This window comes from Poecilia reticulata, chromosome 17, assembly GCF_904066995.2.
Source record: "Poecilia reticulata chromosome 17, P_reticulata-male-v2, whole genome shotgun sequence".
Taxonomy (NCBI): domain Eukaryota; kingdom Metazoa; phylum Chordata; class Actinopteri; order Cyprinodontiformes; family Poeciliidae; genus Poecilia; species Poecilia reticulata.
In genome coordinates, this window is record NC_088846.1 from 26,900,191 (window position 1) to 26,915,454 (window position 15,264).

A 15,264-nucleotide genomic window follows, 5' to 3' on the forward strand; every position below is an offset into this window, starting at 1 on the left:
CAGAGTTAAGTCAAACTACAAATACAATCTGAAATGTGTATGTGTAGTCCCATAAATCTCACTATAACTACATAAATCCACTTTATTATGGTACAATCACCACTTTTATTTTTTAAACTATCCTAACTGTGCATTTTCCAAAGCAAAATACTTTTCTACATGAAATGAAGTAAAAAAAACTTTAATAAAAGTGTCATCCTTAGTATCTTTTATTAGCCGTTTAATAATCAAAAGAAAAGTGTTGAATTATAAATATAAAACACAGTAGAAAATTGTTATAACTTGTTTCCAGCCGCCACATTATTTACATCACTTCTTCTGATATGTGTATCTGATAATTCACTGTAGATTTTACACAAAGTAGAGTCCCTAAAACATGAAGAAAAGAAAAACAATCCTTGTGTTGGTTTGCAGACATCCCCATTACAATCAGTTCCTCATTAATAATCAAGAAGTCAAAGATCAAGAAGCAATTTTGACACTTAATATTTATCTGTTGCGATCAGATGATTAAATTAAAAATGAAACCCTCAAGCCACTTTTAAGGAGGCTGCGTTGCAACACAGCGGATTATTGCGACATAAACACTAAGATGAAATATCTGAGAACTCGTACTGGAAACCTCAACAAAGCAGAAGCTGGTATGACTGAAGTTCACACCAGACTCAGAACAGATTGAAGGCCACACTATTTCAGGTATATTTTATACACTTTGAGTCAGCCATCTTTTTTGCTTTCCTTTAGGCATTTTTGTAAACTTTTTATGTAAAAAATAACTAAATAAATAAAAAATTGTCCAAAAGAAATGATCAAGGCAGTCTTCAAGAATTTAGTGTGGTCCAAAACTTTTGCACATTACTGTCAGTTGTTTTAAAAATAATAAGAAAAAAAGGTACCAGCATCATTAAGGGACCAGGGTGTAAGAAAATGGACGGATGAAAGAAAAGAAGGTAACTTTGATATGAGGACATTACCATTGCATTTTATATTGCAACACTGCCACCTTGTGGTCAAAAAGGCAAACAGCAGGCGATGCACTTGAAAACCGTTAACTCTTGTAAAATTAAACACAGCATATTAATTGTGATAAGTTTTTTTTTTAAAAACACACACACATGTAAAAGATGGCAAAAATTACACACGAGGCCCTGTACGTGATTACATTTATCTAAAATATATGTTAAAATGCAACAGTTGTAAAGAAAACACCGATATGATCCTTTAAATTACAGAACGGCAACGGGGCGGGGGGAATCGGGGGCGTGGAGCTGTCAGTTACTGGTTGCCATGGTAACCACCAACCGTCAAACGTCACGTACCATAACTTATGTAGCGATAAATATGAGACAATAACTTGTTTTACTAAACAAAATGAGTTTTAAGAATAAATTTAAAAAATTCTGACAAACTTCAAATTTATAATGTTAAAATAAAACCTTGTTACACTTATAAAATATATGTATTTATATTTATTTATTATTTATTTGAAGGAAAAAATAAAGAATATTGTAAGTAAAAATAACTGGATTGTACCTGATTTAATTAAATCTGGTTGTATTTGGAGATACATTTTATTTAGCTTTTGTTTGCTTAATTTCTTGTTTTGAGAAGAAAAACTTATAAAAACCACATTATTTTAGTCAAACAAATAAAATAGTCTGAAGTTTTGTTGGAAAGAGATGTGTAAATTATTGTACATTCAAAACCTAAAAAAGGTTTTGAGGGTTTGTGTAAATAAAAAAAAGACATTTGGTTTTCAAATTTATTTAAATCTTGACTTGAAAATCTTGATTTGGTAAATTCTGAGCAATAAGAACAGGATTAGTTTGTATTGAAGAAAATATTTTCTATTGCTATGAAGGAGCGAGAGATAAATGTGGTGAGAGTTATTTTTCAATTTGCAGCACAGCCTTTCAACAGATGCACTTCATAATTATGCAATTAGTAATAATTAACAAAACCTGGCAGGATACATTGAAAATGCACCATAGGACCAAATGTGAGGTGATAGAGAGCATCATTTTGATGTTTCTGACTTAAATCATGCTGTTAAACACCATCTGTTTTTATAAAACTGCAGTTTTAATTAACACTAGTGTAGAGTGCACTTGTAACTACAGCCATGATGAAAAGAAAGCGCATACGTTAATGGTTTTTAGTGTGTATTTTTATTTTAATCCTATAATAAACGACAATATGGTGTCTGTGTGGCAATATATTTTATGTACTTGAAGTCAGATTTTAATAGTTTTAGTTTCAATGGCAGCTAAACCAAATAATTAATTTTGTAAACCAGAGAACTGATTAAGGACATTTTCTTTTGATTATAAATGTAAGCCTAAATTTAAGCCTTCAGTACAGAAAAATGTCAACATTAATTATTAAACATAATTACACATATGTTTCTTAAATTATGTAGCTCAACATCATGAATATTCATCTATGAAATTACTTTGTTCTGGAATTTTCCTAGATAGTCTGAAAAACATATCAACATGCTAATAGGATAACAAGAAATAACACTCAGTGTAGCGCTCAATACAATAACAATGTTAAGTGTTAGCCGTTATTGTTAGCATGCTAACAGTAACAGCAACCAAAATTAACATTATCATGCTAACATCATAGAAGTACAATGTATTGTGTCGACCACTTAGAATTGGAGGTGGAAATTTAAGCAAGAATAATTGGTTAAAACCATTAAGAAATCACAAACCTTTATGCCTGATGACATCATTTAAGCAGAAAGTGTTGCAAAACAACATCAGCTAAATTATGCTACCGTAAGCTAACACATTTTTACTGTAAAGTGTTTGGTAGTTAGTGGAAGGATGGGTGGTTCCAGAACTTCAAATTTTGGGTAAAATCTAAAAAATAAAGCAGACCAGAGCAAGTTTTATTTAAAACATTTATTTGACCCAATTCTTTGGAATGTAATAGTCAGTGATGAGAGTCTGAAACAACAGAGATGGATGAGTCGGGTGCGGAGCAGAAAGTCAAAGTACAAACAATACTTTAAGTCACATAAGGCCTCACAGCTTTCTGATTCTTTTTACTTCCTTGTTTTCCTTTGTTTAGTTTTTTTTTTTAGACAAGAAAACTACAGAAACGGTACAGAAAATAAAACGCTTTCTCTTGTCATCCAAAGAAAAACAGAAGAAAACAATGGCACGTACATCAGTGACGGTACAAAAAACACAAGGTGATATTATACCAAGTAAATAAAATCGTTACTCGTATATAAGCTTTTTCGAGAATGAAAAACATCTGTAAATTGTACAATTCAGAATTATACCATGGCTGTCTAAAACCATGTTAAAAAGAAGCAACAATAACACTGTCCTCTCCGTTTTTCCTCCTCTTTTCATAAATCAACATCATAAACACATAGATTTTTTCTTTTTTAAATATATCAGTGCAACATTTGTTTTCAGGACGAGTGCTGCAGCATCCTTTTTCTTTAGTGGAGTCCGGCTGAAACATCAGACATTCCTATAGAAGAGGAGAAAATACATTACGCATCTGTTTCTCCCCGAAGTTTCTAATGATGATGTTTATTTATCACCTGGAACAGTTTTCCTCCCCGAGTTTTCAATCGTTAGTAAAGCAACATTCCCTCTGTTGGTGTAGAAAGATATGAATGCACTAAAGTAAAAAAAAATTGAGGCTTAAACACAATCAAATTATTTGCTCAGCTGAGATGAAAAATGGAGTAAAGGAACAGACTTCCCCCAAACTTTTCCAGCATCATCTGAAATTATGTCATTGAAGTGACAAAAACCCAGAAATTTGTCCTCCAGCTGATTCTGAATCCCAATGCTTTTCCAGGCTGGAAGGGATTTTTGGTGCCTCTAGTAGCTGAGTTTCTATTGACCATTGAATTACTAAAATAAATTTGCTTAATGGGAACATGCAAATTTTGGAAAAAGCATTTTTTGATAAAAAGTTGGGTTTTCAGCCGAATCCGAATTGGTGTATTTCACAAAACAGCAATGGAAACACTTTATTTGCATTGAAGAAGTTGTATCAAGCTGCTCAGGCATTAGCCTCCTTGGACAATGTAACCATCAAGACTCTTGAACTGCTCTGCTTAATGCAGCAACTGGCGCCCAATGCAGAAAAACGTCGAATAGTAAAGCCTCAGGCTCTGAATAGTAGACTCTTCTAAATGTAAAGGTTATCACTTAACGATGCTAATAGCATCATGTCATCTGCAAAAAGGCAAAGATGAGACCCAGAGGTCCCCACACCAGATAACCTTCTGTCCATAATGCGCCTCTGCCTTGTTTCCACTGAGCAGGATAGCACAGATCGGTGTAGACTGGTACACCGTTTTGTCTGTTTGCATTGTAAAAACGGCCCATAGAACCGACCCGTACTGGACTATGACTGGGCCGCCTGCAGTTGTAGGTCCATAGGACAATGGTACGTTACAATTAGGATGGAGATACTGGCATCAGGCAACACAGTCCATTGATTGGGGGACAGGAAAGCATCACTGCTTCTGACAGGCATGAGACACGTTTGTTGTCCTTTTAGTAGGAAGCTACGTTAGACGTTTGGGTTTAACCCCGTCTGTCCAGTAAGAGTCCAAAACGGTCTCTTGAGACCCAGATGTTCCCAAACCAGGTAACCTACTCTTCTTAATACACCTTTGCCTCTTCCCAGACCACTCGTCCCATACTGAGCAGTATTGGACGGTGCGGTTTGGTTTTATATTTTTTGTCTGCTTCCATTGTAAAAGTGGCCCATACAGCCGACCCGAACCAATTCCTGGGTTCCCTTCAGTTGTAGGTCCATAGGGCAGTGGAATGGTACGATAAAGGTCAGGGATCAAATGTACAACCCAATCTACTTTGGAAAGGGGTAAAGATGGCCAGGAGGAAACTCTAACACAGAGTCCAATGTTTGACAATCAATTTGAAGTTGCTCTAATGTTGGAACAAAAAGAAAAAAAACAATTTGAAGGAATCAGTGGGAACTGGTTAAAATTCAAGAACGATACATCAACATGACACCATGTCAGACATTTGGTTTTAATCCATTGAGAGTCCAACTGGTGGTGGAAACGCTGTACTGAATACCCCGGACCATGAAACAGCAAACTGCAGACAACAGGATCTGTGGCGAGAGGCAGCTGTAATGCCTATGATACAGACAAAAGCTCTTGTTTTGGATTTAAAGGACTGGACTGCACATAAAAAGCAAACCTGGAGTTCTGTATTCCAACAAGATTAATCAAAGGGGCATATTTAGCGCTCTTTTGATCCATGGACTGGACAACTCAATCAACTTTGTGAAGGTAAAGATGGGCAGCAGGAAAGTCTAAAACAACAACAATTTCCCAAAAAACAATGGAAACTAGTTAAAATTCAGCATCTGTATAGCAAATTAATACCATAAATCAAAATAAGTTACCTTTCTGAAAAGGATGTTAACTCTAATGTGTTGTTTCATTGCCTCCTATTAGATCTTCAAGCCTATCACCAGAGTTTCTGCAGCTAGCTTGCATTGCGGCGGCCATGTTGTTACATACAGGTTCATGTAGTTTGTATTCTGGTACCTCAACATTACATTCACACAAGATGAATACTTGGAGGCAGTTTAACAATGTGCCCAGCCAGATCCAAGTGTAATCAATGAAACCCCTTTGACTTTCTGTCACTGTAGCTGCTGAGGTTGTGTGTTTTTACCCTGTTAAGACATAAATTCCCTTTCATTGGTGCGTTTTCTCCTCTGAATCACCAGGGATGGTAAACATCCTTCGGCGACTTGTGTGATTTGAAAACAGAAAGGATACTGCAGCACTGGCATCTTCCTCTATAGAAAAGGGCGCTCAAATATATATTAAAACCTATGTACAATACGTTGGATGTGTCATGTGCCATGAATATGAGGCATTCAGGGCTCCTACACATTTACCATATTGGGAATTTTCATAGTTTTCTTCAGTTCTGCGGATATAAACCTGGAACTCAACAGCTGAGTGAATGCCAGTGTAACCAGAAGCTGTTTTATGGTAAAATTACAGCAATAAAAAGATGCTGCTTTACGGACACAGCCTGGAAACCTTTCCCCGTAGTTTGTATAGGAACCCTGGAAAGAATGCCAGCCAATGGGAAAGCAACCAGCAGAAAACAAGGCAACAGAAAAACAGGAAAAAAAAGGCACTGTCGGAGCAGGTCAGTGGCCCTGCGTCAAGATCACACACACACACACACACAAACACACACACACACGGTTTGTATAGTCAGACACACCTCAGATGCAGATGTATATGAGTGAGACGTCCACACACACTTCCACACGCGTTAAGCTAGCTTCGCTCATTCTTCAAAACATTCGAACGAAAAGACGAGAAAAGACAATAAACAGAAACATTAAATCTTTCTGCAAAAGTTCACTAACGATACTTTCGTCTGAATTGGTCTCAACACCAGCATGTGATTACGTGAAATCAACAAAGCACGCCGAAAAACAAAGAGAATCCTTAGTTTTCTTCTTTTTTGCTGTACAGGTTCTTTATACACAGTGCCCCCTACAGGTGAGTCCCTTCCACCAACGCTCCTGAGAAATAAAAATGAAATCGGCTCACTGTTAGCCCACCCTGCCGTCCCATTAGTGGCGTCAGCCCTGTGATTGGCTGCTTGTAACGTGTCCGCTAGCGGAGCTGCCAAAGCTCCGCCCCCTGCGCCTTCGGGCTCACGCCTCTGAGTAGTTGTTCGTCTGTCCGTTTATCTTGTCCTTCTTTAGCTTGACGCCGTCCACCAGCTCAAAGTTATAATTCTCCAGGGCGGATAAGTTCCTGTCGGTCATGCTGCCCTGCGAGCAAGCGCAGTACAGCACGACGCCGCAGATGGCGCCCAGGAAGACGCCCAGAGCCGACATGGCGATGATGGTGATGAGGATGGGGTCTATCGTCTTCAGCATGTTGCCCGGCCTGCCGAGTTCACCAGTTTCCTGAGAGAGTGAGTCCATGGCTGCAAGGGACAAGAAGATGGTCAAATTAGATGGTTGAGATCAGGAAAAATTTTCAACTAACTCGGTATATAAAGGAGATGGTAAAACCAGGTACATGGAGAAGCAGCATTCAGCTTCTATGCACCACAAATCTGGAACAAACATCCAGAAAATCGCAAAACAGCTGAAACACAGTCCTTTAAATCAAGACTAAAAACCCATCTGACTACAGTTGCTTTTAAACATTATAAAAGAAACAGTGACCAACATTTTGGTTCTGTAGAAGAACTGGTTCTACATTGTTTACTAATATTATTTGTACTATGGGCATTAGAAAATGTCTGTACTGACGTTGCTTTTTCTTCATTATGGGCCAACTGACTCCTTCAAAAATCATTCGATTGCTTAACCTTCTTCCAGCCTCTCCCTCAGGCTGACTTTCCTGTTCAAACACGCCTTGAAGCTGGGAGAAACCAGCACCTGAAGGTGAAACGTGATTGGCTGCAGCCTCTCTGCACTGGGATGTGAGTCACAGATCACAGCTCAAACCTGTTGCCGTTTTCAGGAAACTCCCACAGTCACTGCGACTGAGAGCCACAATGGAGCACAATCAGCTGGATCAAGAAACTTTATGCTGTTCGATCTGTCTGGATCTACTGAAGGATCCAGTGACTACTACCTGTGGACACAGCTACTGTATGAACTGTATCAAAACCCACTGGGATGAAGAGGATCAGAAAGGAATTCACAGCTGCCCACAGTGCAGGGAGACATTCACACCAAGGCCTGTGCTAAAGAAGAATACCATGCTAACAGCTTTAGTGGAGCAGATGAAGAAGACTGGACTCCAAGCTGGTCCTGCTGATCAGTGCTATGCTGGACCTGAAGATGTGGCCTGTGATTTCTGCACTGGGAGAAAACTGAAAGCCATCAAGTCCTGTTTAGTCTGTCTGGCCTCTTATTGTGAGAAACACCTTCAACCTCATCATGATGTGGCTGCTTTAAAGAAACACAAGCTGGTGGAGCCGTCCAACAACCTCAAGGAGAACATCTGCTCTAAGCATGATAAGTTGTTGGAGATCTTCTGCCGCACTGATCAGAAGTTTATCTGCTATCTCTGCACGATGGATGAACATAAAGGCCATGACACAGTGACAGTTGCAGCAGAAATAGCTGAGAGGCAGAGAGAGCTGGAGGAGAAACAAAAGAAAATTCAACAAATGATTCAGGACAGAGAGAAAAATGTGAAGCTGCTTCAACAGGAGGTGGAGGCCATCAATCACTCTGCTGATAAAACAGTGGAGGACAGTGAGAAGATCATCACCAAGCTGATCCGTCTCCTCCGGAAAAGAAGATCTGATGTGAAGCAGCAGATCAGATCCCAGCAGGAAACTGAAGTGAGTCGAGTCAAAGATGTTCAGGAGAAGCTGGAGCAGGAGATCAGTGAGCTGAAGAGGAAAGACGCTGAGCTGGAGCAGCTCTCACACACAGAGGATCACAACCAGTTTCTCCTCAACTACCCCTCACTGCCAGCACTCAGTGGGTTGACACACTCATCCAGCATCAACATCCGTCCTCTGAGACACTTTGAGGACGTGACAGCAGCTGTGTCAGAGCTCAGAGACAAACTACAGGACGTCCTGAGAGACTCATGGACAAACATCTCACTGATGGTCACTGAGGTGGATGTTCTACTGTCAGAACCAGAACCAAAGAGCAGAGATGGATTCTTAAGATATTCATGTGAAATCACTCTGGATCCAAACACAGCACAAACACGACTGCAACTATCAGAGGGGAACAGAAAGGTGAGACTGATGGGTCAATCTCAGTCTTATCCTAGTCATCCAGACAGATTCACTCATTGGCATCAGGCTCTGAGTAAAGAGAGTCTGACTGGACGTTGTTACTGGGAGGTGGAGTACAGCGGGTTAGTTAACATAGCAGTCGCATACAAGAATATCTGCAGAGAAGGAAGAGGGAATGAATGTTTCTTTGGAAATAATAACAGATCTTGGGCTTTAAATTGTAATGGTTCTAGTTTTGGTCACAGCAACATCTGGACCTTCATCTCAGGTCCAGTTCCCTCCAGAGTCGGAGTGTACCTGGACCACAGAGCAGGTGTTCTGTCCTTCTACAGCGTCTCTGAATCCATGACTCTGATCCACAGAGTCCAGACCAGATTCACGGAACCGCTGCTGGCTGGACTTAATGTTTATAATGGTGGAGGTTCTGCAGAGTTCTCTAATCCCAACTAGTCTTTCTTTACTCTCTGATTGTTGATTAAGGTTCATTTTGCTGTTTTGTTCTTTATTTTTCTGGTTTATATGTAGATTTCTGTGATCAGGAGCCATAAAAGAAAACATCAGCAACGTTTTCTTTTATTCTTACATGACACATAAATATTTAACCACATGAAAATCTAAACTTCTTTGGGCTCCAATAGGTTTGGTTTAATGTTTCTATTGATGTATTTCAATGTTGTTCTTTTTTAATCAGTTGAAATTTAAGTGAAATTACTTCTGTTTTCTTTATGATTCAAAGAAGAAAGTGAAACTACCATCAACTTAGAACTGATACTGGTTTTCCTGTACCTCTTTATATTGAGATAAAACAAATAAATGTTTGGTTTTCTCCAATAAAACAACTTAATTACAAAGAAATTTTGATTTGTTTTTCTTAATTTTTACAATAAATTGTGAGTTTTGTCATCTGAACTGCAGAAACATTTCCTTCAGAAGGTGTAAGGTGATGGTGGAGTAGAAAAGATCAACACCTGATGTTTACAGCAACAATCTGACATGTTGGATGGATGGATGGACGGGATACTTTGATGGTTGGTTGGTTGGTTGACAGATGGATACGAAGATGGACAAATGGACAGTTAGGTTGATGGAAGAATCATTGGATGGTTGGTTATTTGGTTGGATGGATGAACAGACAAAAAGATGGATGAATGATTGGATGGACAGAAAATATACTGGATGGTTGGTTGGATGGAAAGGTGGATGGATGAATGAATGGTTAGATGGATGAATCTTTGGTGAGATGGATGAACGAATGGATGGATGGATGGATGGATGGATGGATGGATGGATGGATGGATGGATGGATGGATGGATGGATGGATGGATGGATGGATGGATGGATGGATGGATGGCCGTGAGGAGCTCCGGGACATTTCCCAGTAGGCGGGCTGTTGGCCCCCTCAGAACCATTGTGGGGTTCTGACCCAAAGGTTCGGTTTTGGTCGGCCTCCATAAAACAATCCATTCTGCTCGTGTGTCTCACTCTGGTATCTGCTGACTGAAACTCCCAGGTTACATTTGAAAAGGAAAAACAGACGCAGCAGGTTGTTCACGTTGTGATCTTCCCCAGGTCCTGGTACTGGTATCACTGGAGCCGGTTTCCAACTGTTAGCTAATGTTCCACATTCCCACACTTTATTATACAAGTCAGTTTCAATTCAGTTCAGTTTGTTTGTGTTGCACCAATTCACAACAAATGTCGCACCAAGGAACTTTACAAAATAAATGATTTAAATTCAGTCTCACATTCCAACTGATCGTAGTTATACAGTACAGTACGCTCAATAAATTATGCTAAATGGTTTAAAAGTTTATATGTAAGGAAATTAAAAATCCAGTAAGATTAACTTTTGATGTTACCTAAGTTCACTTATATCAGATTTAATCAATTCCTGGAGTTGACATCTTAATCTTTCTTAAAGAATGTTGTAACAATTCATAATAATGACATTATTTCTCTTAGTGTTGTATTATTTCCTCAATTTTTAATAAAGATGCAACTCTAAACTGCTCACTAATATTATTTGTACAATGTAGTTTGTAAAATGTCTGTGCAAACATTGTAGTTTTTTCTTCATTACAGGACAACCAACCTCTCTGTTTATATCACTCATTTGGTTAATCCTCCTCCAGACTCTCCCTCAGGCTGACACTCCTCTCTTCTCTCTGCTATGAGACGCACCTTAAAGCTGGGAGGAACCACCAGCTGAAGGTAGAAGCTGATTGGCTGCAGCCAGTGAATCATAGATCAAAGTTCAATCCGGTTTCTGTTTTCAGGAAATTAAACTCACACAGTCACTGAGACTGAGAGCCACAATGGAGCACAATCAGCTGGATCAAGAAACTTTCTGCTGTTCGATCTGTTTGGATCTACTTAAGGATCCAGTGGCGATTCCCTGTGGACACAGCTACTGTATGAACTGTATCAAAACCCACTGGGATGGAGAAGATCAGAAACGAGTCCACAGCTGCCCTCAGTGCAGGGAGACATTCACACCAAGGCCTGTGCTAAAGAGGAACACCATGCTAGCAGCTATATTGGAGCAAATGAAGAAGACTGGATTTCAAGCTGCTCCGGCTGATCACTGCTATGCTGGACCTGAAGATGTGGCCTGTGATTTCTGCACTGGGAGAAAACTGAAAGCCATCAAGTCCTGTTTAGTCTGTCTGGCCTCTTACTGTGAGAAACACCTTCAGCCTCATCATGACGTGGCTCCTTTAAAGAAACACAAGCTGGTGGAGCCGTCCAAGAACCTCCAGGAGAACATCTGCTCTCAGCATGATGAGGTGATGAAGATGTTCTGCCGCACTGATCAGAAGTCTATCTGTTATCTCTGCTCTGTGGAGGAACATAAAGGCCATGACACAGTGTCAGCTGCAGCAGAAAGGACTGAGAGGCAGAGAGAGCTGGAGGAGAGACGAGGAAACATCCAGCAGAGAATCCAGGACAGAGAGAAAGATGTGAAGCTGCTTCAACAGGAGGTGGAGGCCATCAATCACTCTGCTGATAAAACAGTGGAGGACAGTGAGAAGATCTTCACTGAGCTGATCCGTCTCTTCCAGAAAAGAAGCTCTGATGTGAAGCAGCAGATCAGATCCCAGCAGGAAACTGAAGTGAGTCGAGTCAAAGATGTTCAGGAGAAGCTGGAGCAGGAGATCAGTGAGCTGAAGAGGAAAGACGCTGAGCTGGAGCAGCTCTCACACACAGAGGATCACAACCAGTTTCTCCTCAACTACCCCTCACTGCCAGCACTCAGGGAGTCGACACACTCATCCAGCATCAACATCCGTCCTCTGAGACACTTTGAGGACGTGACAGCAGCTGTGTCAGAGCTCAGAGACAAACTACAGGACGTCCTGAGAGACTCGTGGACAAACATCTCACTGATGGTCACTGAGGTGGATGTTCTACTGTCAGAACCAGAACCAAAGAGCAGAGATGGATTCTTAAAATATTTATGTGAAATCACTCTGGATCCAAACACAGCTCACACATGGCTGGTTTTATCAGAGGGGAACAGGAAGGTGACAAATAAGGGTAAATCTCAGTTTTATTCTAAACATCCAGACAGATTCACTGATTACTGGCAGGTTCTGAGCAGAGAGAGTCTGACTGGACGTTGTTACTGGGAGGTGGGGTGGAGCGGGTTATATGTTCGTGTAGCAGTCGCATACAAGAACATCTGCAGAGCAGGAGGTGAGAACGAATGTTTATTTGGATATAATGACAAATCTTGGGCTTTAGATTGCTCCAATTCTAGTTTTGGTCACAACAACATCTGGACCTCCATCTCAGGTCCAGTTTCCTCCAGAGTCGGAGTGTACCTGGACCACAGAGCAGGTATTCTGTCTTTCTACAGCGTCTCTGAATCCATGACTCTGATCCACAGAGTCCAGACCAGATTCACCCAGCCTCTACTGGCTGGAATCAGGGTTGGTTATGGAGGTTCTGCAGAGTTCTGTAAACCCAACTAGAGTTTCTCTCTGATTGTCGGTCGGGGTTAATTGCTGTTCTGTTTTTTATTTCTCTGGTTTGAACCTATTTCTCTGTGTTCCAGGAAATCACTGCTGATATTTTCTCTCATTCTTATTTATCACATAAATTTTCTCCTCATGAAAATCTAAACTCCTCTGAGCTCTAATAGTTTTACTTAAATATTCGCATTGATGTATTTGTTGACGTTATTTTTGCATAAATCAGTTGATATTGACTGTGATATTGAACTGATTTTGCTTCTGTTTTCTTTATTGTGACTCAAAGAAGAAACTGAAACAAACATCAACTTAGATCTGATGCTGTTTTATTCTAAAGTCTTTGGATTTAGATTAGAAGAATATGGGTGCTGCTCTGTCTCTTTAGTTTTCTTGAATATAACTTAATTACAAATACATTTTGATGTACTTCTCTTCATTTTTGTCGTCTAAAGTGCAGAAACAGGTGATGCTGGAGAAGCAAAGATCCACATCTAATGGAAAGTTGTGCCAGTCTATGCCGGGATGGATGGATGATTGGATGTATGACTCCATGAATGTATTAATGGATGGATGAGAGACGACTGGTTGGTTGGTTGATGGATGGATGGATGGATGGATGGATGGATGGATGGATGGATGGATGGATGGATGGATGGATGGATATACAAATGGATAGTTGGATGGATGAACCAATCATTTGGACCAATTATTGAATGGTTGATTATTTTGTTGGATGGAAATTTGGATAAATTGGTGGCATCAACTAACAGTTTGATGGATGGATGGATGGATGGATGGATGGATGGATGGATGGATGGATGGATGGATGGATGGATGGATGGATGGAAGACTTAGGTGATTGGCTGGTTGTTCTGGATGGATAGTTAGATGAATGGATGAATCGATGGATGGACGGATGGAAAAATGGATGACTAGTTGGATGGAAGAATCACTGATTAGATAGAATCACCAAAGGAAAATCTTAAAACTTTGGCAGAAAACATGGAGAACTGTTGATCAAAGAAAGAAAACCCGGTTAATCGGAAGAAATATGGAAAGAAATGACTCAAAACCTTTCCCCAGTCCCCTATATTGAGTAAGCAGCGAACACAAGGTCCTAACAAGTAAAAATATTATATATATACACGTTTGCTGAGACTCTACAAAGAGGTTCTTGGTTAAAAATAATACATTTTGCTAACAAATGTGTCAAAATAAACATTACAGGAAGTAAAGTACACATCACTTACGTAGCATTAAGATCTTAGTGGGTGGAGATGTTGGAGCTTCTGGATCTGAAGACAAAAACAAGAATTAAGAACAAGTTAATTCACTTCCTGAAGGTTTATTTCACTTTAATATTGCTAACTTATTATAGATGCAAACCCTTGCAGTCCTGAATGTTGAGCCCGTCCATGATTTGGATGTCGTCCACCGCTATGTGGCCTGTGGTGCGTCTGTCTGCGATTCCCTCCACCAACACCTGGAAACAGCAGCAAACAGGAAGCTCAACCAGCAAATAAACAGGCTTTTTAAATGGTGTTTAATGGCCTTTCTAAAGAGGCTCGTTGGCTCTTTTTTGCATTTGGGATATATAGACGTTTTAGACTTACATTTAAGATGTTATTTTTTCCTGGTGTCCAGCTCTTTCAACCGCTATTCATCAAATCCAAGTAGAGCTAACACCCAAAAAGCTTCACAACATATTTTTTTAATCGGTTGATTATCTATACATGTACACATGTATATGGAACAGGGTTTTATTTTAATATTATAGATGTAAAGTTGGTCAAAATTGCTTTCTTTATTCTTCAAATTCATTTTTTTCAGGTAAAAAGTTATTTTCTCCTGACATTTATTGCTGTTGGTTGCTCCTGGCAGTTGGTGGTGGTTACCGTAGCAACCGGCAACTGTCAGCTCCTCCCCCTTTTTCTGCTGCAACTGTGATACATATTATTATTATTATTATTATTATTATTATTATTACTATTATTATTATTAGGATCAGCTCTGTGTTTGGTTTTTTACAAGTCTTATATTTTAACATATTTTAGACAAATTTATGCAAAGTTTCATGTGTAATTTTGCCATGATTTATATATGTTTTTAACTGTTATCATAATTAAAGCTGCACATTCTAGCTGTGGTTAATTTAATAACTAGTAACTGCTGTCAACTGTTCATTTTGAACCATTATAGTTATTTTAGGGTTATTTATTGTATTTTATTTAAAGTATAAGGACAGAACCTGCTGGACTGATGATAACCAAAAATATATTTAAATATATATTTAAATAATTTTAAATATATAATTAAATAAAAAAAACCTTCACTCTGAAGGTGTGACGGCTTTTATTTTCACGATCTATTACATTTACACTGCAAAAACACAAAATCTAAGTAAGTATTTTTGGTGTAGTTTCTTGTGGAAATATTTTAATATACATGAATTAAGACAAAACTAACTCACAAGAATATTTTCAGCAAGATAAAGGAGCTTGTTTCATGTCAATAATCTCTT

The 15,264-nt window shown here is 39.3% G+C and overlaps 2 protein-coding genes across 2 annotated transcripts in view; one reads left to right on the forward strand and one right to left on the reverse strand.

Moving 5' to 3' along the window:
• Positions 1 to 2,894: 2,894 nt before the first annotated feature.
• The window catches only part of LOC103479471 (neuropilin-1a-like), an 87,940-nt gene continuing 75,570 nt past the window's right edge, over positions 2,895 to 15,264 (reverse strand). Inside the window, exons 16-18 of the mRNA XM_081597808.1 lie at positions 14,130 to 14,226; positions 13,994 to 14,038; positions 2,895 to 6,980 (exon numbers count right to left, since the gene is read on the reverse strand). Coding sequence (XP_081453934.1) covers positions 6,703 to 6,980; positions 13,994 to 14,038; positions 14,130 to 14,226 — 420 coding nt within the window. The 3' untranslated portion in view covers positions 2,895 to 6,702. The remainder of the gene's footprint in view (positions 6,981 to 13,993; positions 14,039 to 14,129; positions 14,227 to 15,264) is intronic.
• On the forward strand, positions 7,499 to 13,342 carry LOC103479470 (uncharacterized). Its single transcript, XM_081598161.1, has 3 exons — positions 7,499 to 9,217; positions 10,532 to 10,538; positions 11,016 to 13,342. The coding sequence occupies exons 1-3, from the start codon at positions 7,560 to 7,562 to the stop codon at positions 12,741 to 12,743; spliced, it is 3,393 nt and encodes a 1,130-aa protein (XP_081454287.1). The 5' UTR covers positions 7,499 to 7,559; the 3' UTR covers positions 12,744 to 13,342.